At 40.3% G+C, this 8,094-nt stretch overlaps 1 protein-coding gene across 1 annotated transcript in view; it reads right to left on the bottom strand.

The window, feature by feature from the left end:
* Positions 1–8,094, bottom strand: part of Srpk1 (SRSF protein kinase 1) — a 69,645-nt gene that overhangs the window by 22,986 nt on the left and 38,565 nt on the right. Inside the window, 3 exon segments of the mRNA XM_023722218.1 lie at positions 6–166; positions 987–1,093; positions 7,682–7,769. Of these exon segments, the coding sequence (XP_023577986.1) occupies positions 6–166; positions 987–1,093; positions 7,682–7,769 (356 nt within the window).

Genomic DNA, 8,094 nt, shown 5'->3' with positions numbered 1-8,094 from the left:
CTGCAGACCCGGAAGGTGGAGGGGCTCCGGATCGCTGCCATTCTGTGGCTTCTGCTGCCAGTCTCCGGATGTACTGCTCGTTCACCGACAACAAGATGTTTTCCGGTTTAATGTCAGTGTGGATGATACGGCACTTGGTGTGTAAATAGTCCAGGCCCTGTAACACCTTAACGGAATAGATTAGTAGTCTTAGAAACACAAAATAAAAGTTTTTCTGGGGAAGAAATCACATTTCCCAAAAAACCAAATAAACGAAAATACAAAGAAACTTTCCCACAACGATTAATTATAAACTTCCAAGGCTCCCAAAGCTAATTCTATCTGGAGATATTCTCTAACTAGGTGTATCACAAAGACTGTGAATACATAAAACATACTCTTTAAATGCTCAAAGGTAGGAGAGGAAAGAGAACTAGGTATCTTTTAGTGCAAATTTCCTCACTGATAAAGACATAAAATCTCTTAGTTTCCCAGTGTGGATTTTTCTATGACGTATTATCCAAAATATTTGTCCCTTGAAATAATATTTTCCTGATAATAAACTGAATTCTATGTTTATCTAATGCTATTTAGAAAATGCTGACAAAAGACTGTATAAAGAAATGATACTCTAAGAAGAATATATGCAGTGTATTATTTGTTGAAACTGTACTTCCAGTTGGATTTGAAACTGTCTCATTGCTATCTGTTTATCAATAAAACTTTGAAGAAAAAAAAAAAGAAAGAAATGATACTAAGTTGACAAAGCAATTCTGTATCTCACATATATGTAAATACCCAATTTTCCAAAGTCAGGCACCTCACACAGCTTCTGCCTCTAGTAATTATTACAAGGAGATAAATCTGGGGCAATGTCATAATACTGAAACATTTAAAAACGGAAAGCACACAATATACCCTGTGGGCTGAATAAAAGTCTACTGGAAGTAGGAAACTCCTGATCCTTTAATATTAAAATGTCACCCGTAGCAAAGACAGATACATACTTGCTGGATAATTTTTTTGACACAAGGCAGCGGAAGCCCTTGATAGTTGGACTTGATGATCCACTTGAGCAGGTGATGCCCCAGAACTTCAAACACCATGCAGATATCTTGGAGGTCATTAAGGAAGCATAAAGACACACAAGAGAAAAGTGGGACAAGACAAGATGTGGACTCCAACTCAATGAAATCATCCTAGATCCTATGTTTCTATTAATATTCTAAAACTCTTAGGTCTAATACTGTAGGCAATGAAAGCATCCATACAACAGAAGACTGTGGGGAAGCTAGTTCACTGAAAAGATTATACACATTAAGGTAGAGATAAAAAGAAAAATGAAACCAGTACATGCATAGTACAAGCACTAGGGTCAAGCTGTTGATTAGACACAGGCTAAGAAATTTCTTCCCTCACGTCCAGGGTAGTAATTTCCATTCTCTTTGTCTCCAAGTAGGGGGGAAAAAAATCATCTTTTTTTTTTCCTGTCTTTTTGAGACAGGGTTACACTCTGAACTTCAGGCTGGCCTTGAACTCAACTTTGTAAAACAGAATGGCCTCAAAATGCGCAGGATCCTCCTGCCTTGGTTGGCCAAGCACTGAGATTAGCAGTCTTCTTTTGCAAAAGAGGACAATGCACAAAATGTCAACATTTCCCCACACCTTTTATGGTACAGGGATGGAACTTGGGGCCTCATGCACGTAGGTAAGTGCTCTCCCATTTAGCTATACTTCTAGTCACCAAATTTAAAAAAACCAGAAAACCGACTTGCTCTATGTGCTATAGTTCACTAGTGCCACCATGTGTTCTCTTTGTGCCTAAACATCCGGTCACACCGCAGCAGAACAACTACTCTGAGTGCAAAGGACTGCAGCGTTAGCTGTTTTGCTGTTATCTTCCACAGCAGAAGCATCTCCACACACTGGAAACTTAAGTGTTTATGTATACTAAGATGTACACAATGACCTACTGCCCAGATTTTTTAGTTACATAAAATTCATTACTAAACAAAAGCTGGAGCTCCTTAGAAAAATGTCTCTATCCAAGGCTAACTAGGCAGGGTGTGCTTGGAATATCTTGTTATGTCAACAAATAAGGACACAAGTCAAGAAGAACATGAGCCAGCTCAAAGAAAGGGCCTCTGGCCAAAGTAGGGAGCATTTTAAGGAGCGAACTTATGTGTCAACACACTAATTAGTGATTCCATACTGATGGCTCATAGGTATGAGGGAGGAGAAGAAATGCCTTCTTTAGAGAAGTCCAATCGTACAATAGAAAAGAAGTACAATATAAAGAGAAGTAACTTTGCACCCCTCAATGTTTTAAGCCTTCTGCTACCTCGACTTTCAGGGCCATGAGCCAGACATAGACTTTAATGTTCAAAAACAACTGCACATACGGGGAAATGACTCCTGCACACAAAAAAGCACACATTCTCTGAAAAGACCTGACAAGCACTTTGGTCTGGGTTAATTTCTCAGAGTCTATAACAACGGAAAGTAAGCTGGGTGAGGTGGTGTGATGGAGACCACTATGTAGTGGCTCTGAGCAGGATTTACACTAACCAATGGGCTTCTATGTTTACTTGTGAGTCTGTTCAAGGCATGGGCCCCTTGTCTGGAGATGGGCAATGGTTCCCTAGTAAGCGAACCTCTGTGAGTCACTGATCCCAACGGAGGCCTGCACTGCCTGTGTGAAGCCTGGCTGCCTGAAAGGACTACCTCAATTAACAAGAAGACTATAGCTGCAGGCATTTCACTCCTAGGTAGAAACCTTCCTAGAGATAAAGTAGTTTTCCTAAATTGACAAAATGTCTTACTTGCAGAAGCCCTTGAGCACACTTCCAAGATCCTTGGAAGGGCCTGCTCAGATTCCCCTGCTTTCTTCAATATTCCCCTCCTTTGACATAACTGAATAAATATGGTGGCCCAGAGAAGATCTTTGCCTTAATCCCAGAAAATGTCAAATTCTGTTAGAGGGTTCTGATGCTCCTGGAGCCCTAAAATCATACCACTTGACTCATTTATTTAAGCCTTCACTGTCCACTTGTTTGGGGGACAGAGGGCCTGATCAGTCCGAAATAACTAAGGGATAATATTAACAAGTTAGTGGTATATACCTGTAATCCCTGCACTCAGGAGGCTGAGGGAGAAGGATCACTTTGTTCAAGGCCAGCCTGGGTTACAAAGTAAATTCAAGGCCAGCCTGATCTGCATAATAAAATCCTGTCTCAAAATGACAAAAATCAAATCAATAAAAACCAAAAAGCATAACCAAAACAATAATAAAAACAGCAAACCCTGAGGAAGGAGCAGGATCTGGTTTCCAGTTATCATATTAAACCCAAACGCTGTTTTTAAAAACAAAATCTACAAGGAATACAAAGAAAGAGTGAAGTATAGTGCATTGAAAGAAAATGCATCAACAGAAACTGTTCCCAAAAAAGATCTGATGGCAAATCTACACAAAACTGTTAAAACAAATGTCCTAAAGATATTCAAAGAAAATGCGGACTAAGTCTAAAGAATAAAAACTAAAACCAACCCCCCCCCCCAAAAAAAATTCTGGAGCTGAATCTTTTCAGTACTACTGAAATGAAAAGTTCCTGTGATCCCAAAGCAGATAAAAAAACTTGGTGATTGGAGAGGCTGGGGAGATAGCTCAGTAGAATAGGTGTCTGCCTGGCAAGTGCAGGGTTCTGCGTTCAATCCCTGGGGACTGCGAGAGGAAAAAAAAATGAGACAGAGAGAGACAGAGAGACAGAGAGACAGACAGAGAGACAGACAGAGAGAGAGAGAGAGAGAGAGAGAGAGAGAGAGAGAGAGAGAGAGAGAAACAAAACTTCGTGATTGGAAAATGTAAGTGATGTGCTGAATCTGAGGAATAAACAGAAACAGATTAAGTGACTGACACAAAGAAAGAGCACAGGGCCTAAAGGAATGTTAGTGGACCAACACACAAAGTAGCAATCCCGGAAAAGACCCAAGAGGCAGAAAGAGTATCTGAAGAAATAATGGCTGAAACCAAGAGAAGTTTGACAAAAGACATGAATATAAACATTCAAGATGCTCAGTAAACTCTAAGATGACAGCAAGAAGACCCATGCCAAGACATATAATAATCAAACAAGAAAAAGACAATGGGCCTTGAAAACAGCGCGAGATCTGTCATAGGAAAGTAAGATCCTCAGCAGAAATGCCAGCAGATTACTCAGAAACTTTTTATGTTTCAAATTTACCTAAGGTTCCCCCCCAACAAAGACTGCTTTTAAAAAATAAATATAAGCTGGGCGTGGTGGCACACCCCTGTAATCCCAGCACTTGGGAAGCTGAGGCAGGAGGATTATTTTGTCTGAGACCAGCCTGGGCTACCAAGTGAGCTCAAAGCCAGCCTCTGGCCAGACTCTGTCTCAAAAAGACAAAAATTAAATAAATTAAACACAGAACTTTTAAGTATTTTTTTTTAATGTTTGTAGATGCACCTTAACTTTTATTTGTTGAGAAGTAAAATATTTTCTTTCACAAATATTTAAATTTGTAAGCAGTGATATAAAATGACATTTAATAGCATAAAAATAAAAAAGATCAATAGATTACCAGAAAAACTACAGGAGCCAAATGGCCTCGGGTCAAAGACGACAAAAGTCAGAAGACTAAATAATACCTGAAATTAACACATTAAAAAAAAAACAAACCTAGAGATCATATAAAGAAAACAAAGGGCTAAAAATGTTACTGAATAAGAGCGATACTTAGACTACATTATAAATAAGAGGAGCTTGCAAAAGAAATATCAATAGTAGAAAGCAACATAGCTGGGTGTGAAGGCGCACACCTGTAATCCCAGCACTTGGGAGGCTGAGGAAGGAGGACGAATCTCCAGTGAGAGTAGCCTGGCCTACCTGCATAGTGAGATCCTGACTAAACAAACTAATCTTGAACTTGAAATTCACTCTAAGTTCATGGTTAAAATAAAGTGGCTTAGGGTCAAAAGTGCCCAGCATTGAGAGGAAGAGTATATAGCATAATTATTTGTAATTTTCCTAGTAAAAAAGTCTGGCATAATGATAAACATTACAACTCAAATAGGAGACAGAATCTAATGGCTACTATGTCATTCTGTGCAGGCATTTCTTCTTTAGCTTTTTTACTACTCTGTACACATACAGAGTAAACCATCTGAGAAATGTCCACACCAGGTATAAGTGGGGCCGGGAAGGCAGCTCAGTGGAATAAGCGCTTCCCTGGCAAGCGCAAGGGCCTGAGTTCAATCCTCGGTTCCACCAAAAAAAGGAGATTCACCTTTCAAGATAGATATAACACTTTTCCTTAGCAAGCTGGAGTTTGTGATTTTTGTTTTGTTAAGGACATGACTTAGAACTTCAGAATAAATCTCACATTTATTTCCTTTCTCATACTTTTTGTCCCTCTATTCAAATTTCTTCCCATAGTCTCCACAAAACTATGGTCCTTATATCATACTCTTTAGAGGGGGAAGGGAATCCATGTCAATTACAAAGCAGTGTTAAGAGAGGCTAAAGAGGCATGGAAAGTAGGATAACATATAAAATGTCTTTCCTTATACATCTAAAAATAGTTTATGAATCAATTTTTTCTTTTTTATTTTGTGGAACCGGAGATTGAACCCAGGCCCTTGCACTTGCCAGGCAAGCCCTTACTCTACTGAGCCATCTCCCCAGCCCCTTTATTCTTTTTTTGAGACAGGGTCTTGCTATGCAGTTCAGGCTGGCCTCAAGCTGAACCCAGGCTGTTCTCAAACTCAAAGCAATCTTGCTTTCAGCCTCCAAATGCTGGGATTACAGGCATGCACCACCACATCCATTTTCATGAACAAATAATTTTAGATTCTCCAATCAAGCATCTGTGCAGAACACTGATAGTTGTGGAAAAAATGAACTGTGGTTCAAACATCCAACTCTAGAGGGCCAGAGAGATGGCTCAATGGGATGAGTGTTTCCCTGGCAAGTGCAAGGGCCTAAATTCAATCCCCGGTTCCGCCAAAAAACCCCCTAAAAAACATCCAACTCTAATAGTCCAAAAGTTCAGATTAAAAACATAAAACAAGCCAATTTTTTTCATTATGTTAAAATGTAAACAAGTAATTCCAGCATTCATGAGGTTGATGCAGAAGTATCACTGTCGAAGTCCAGCCAGCACCGTATAGAAAAACCTTGTCTCTAAAAAAAAGAAATAACATATGTGTGTATATATATAAAATCTAGATTGATAAGCCTCTTTGATATAAATACCAGGTGAAAACTAAAACTATATCCTAAGTTCTTCATTATTTTGTAAGGAAAAATTATTTTTCTTAAAATTTCTGTGCTGCCAGGTGTGATGAAGCAAGACTGCAACGCTAGGACTGAGAAGGCTGAAGCGGGAGGACTGCCTAAGTTTGAGGCCACCTTGGGCTACACAATGAGTTCAAGGCCAGGCTGAACTATAAGGAGACCATGTCTGGAAAAACAAAAACAAAAATAGAAAAATGTGCAACAAAAAAATTCCTGTGCTAATTGATAAAGTCCATAGAACCTGTATTAGTAATATAAAGATATTTTCTAAGAGTTTTTGATTTTACTTTAATTCACCTAAAAAGGGAATAAGGATAGGGGAACCTAAAGCAGTATCTTAAAAAAAGCATATCACACAAAATTCAGAAGTGCGGGCTGGAGAGCTGGCTCAGTGGAATAAGTGCTTCCCTGGCAAGCACAAGGGCCTGAGTTCAACCCCTGGTTCAAAAAAAAAAATTCAGACGCGTTCAGAAATGTGCAACAGGGCTGGAGAGACAGCTCAGCAAGTGCAGGCACTGGGGTTCAATCCCTGGCACCAAGGCTGTATAGTGCCTCCTGGTGCACTGAGTGGGCCACAGAGGCCAGGCAAGGTGGCACACGCTGTAATCCCAGTGCTGGGGAGGCTGAAAACAGGAGGATCACTACGAGTTCAAGCTGCATAGTGAGACCCTGTACCAAATACATCACAAGATCATTCTAGGCTACGCCACAGACTGTTCTATAAATTATATGTATTTCAAAGAATTGCTACAGTGACTGCTACTGAAGACATCTTAGAATGAAGGCAGCTTAAGTTAAAAAAAAAACAAAAAAACACATCAGAAATATGCAACAAAAGGTATGATGGTTGAGACGCCCACTTGAATAGAAACACCCACAACTTGGGGAGCCCAGGCAGGGTGTGTGTGAGTGACTGACATGTAAGACTTAGAGGAGGGAGGACTCACCCTAGATGTGGCTGGCACCAACCAACAGGCTTTTGGTCTGACCAAATAAAAAGCAAAGCAGCTGTACACTTGCTTCTCTAGAGGGGTTCTGGTCTTCCTCATCACCTCTGGACACCCAGCACAGACCTTTTGGCTTTCTAACAGAGCCCCATGCTCTGCCCTGAGCTCCAGGCTTTGGACTTTTGGTGCCTTAGCATGCGGACGGGCATTGTGCATGCTCCCAGCTGTGCTCTGCAGGTGCCTACTGTATTTACTTTGTAAATCCTTTAAATATCAAATCTGTCCCACCAATGAACCCTGACATAGAGGTAGTTTTTTTGTTTTGCTTTGTTTTTTGGCTTTATTAGTCTTCAAGTTCAATGTTATCTGTACAACGCTAGTTGATTTCCCTGGAATAAAGTGATTTCATGACTTATGAAAGATAAGTTCTCAAAAAGATACGTGTTCCATTAACTCCTGATATTTTAAAGTCATCTAGTAGTTGAACGACCATTTCTCTGTTTGGATCACTGGGGTCTGAATTGCGGACCTGTCAGGAAGAGAATATGGTAAAAGGAAAAGCACAGAAATAAGCCAAATGGTAATGGAAGACACCACACAGTAAACCAAGTCCAAGAAAGAACTTTTATAAATCTGCATACCAGACATCTAATTTAACCATTTCGCTACAAAGTGTGGCTTAGAAATTAACTGCTGGGGCTGGTGGGATGGCTCAGTGGTCTAAAGCACCTACTTAGAACAAGCTTGGCAAAGCACAAGGACCGCGGTTCAATCCCCCAGCACCACATGCCAGCCAGCGCTGCCCCCTGGTGGGCTGAGCTGGCCACACACACACACACACACACACACACACA

Source organism: Octodon degus, unplaced genomic scaffold (assembly GCF_000260255.1).
Source record: "Octodon degus isolate 3935 unplaced genomic scaffold, OctDeg1.0 scaffold00005, whole genome shotgun sequence".
Lineage (NCBI taxonomy): Eukaryota > Metazoa > Chordata > Mammalia > Rodentia > Octodontidae > Octodon > Octodon degus.
This window is presented reverse-complemented; position numbering and strand designations above follow the sequence as displayed.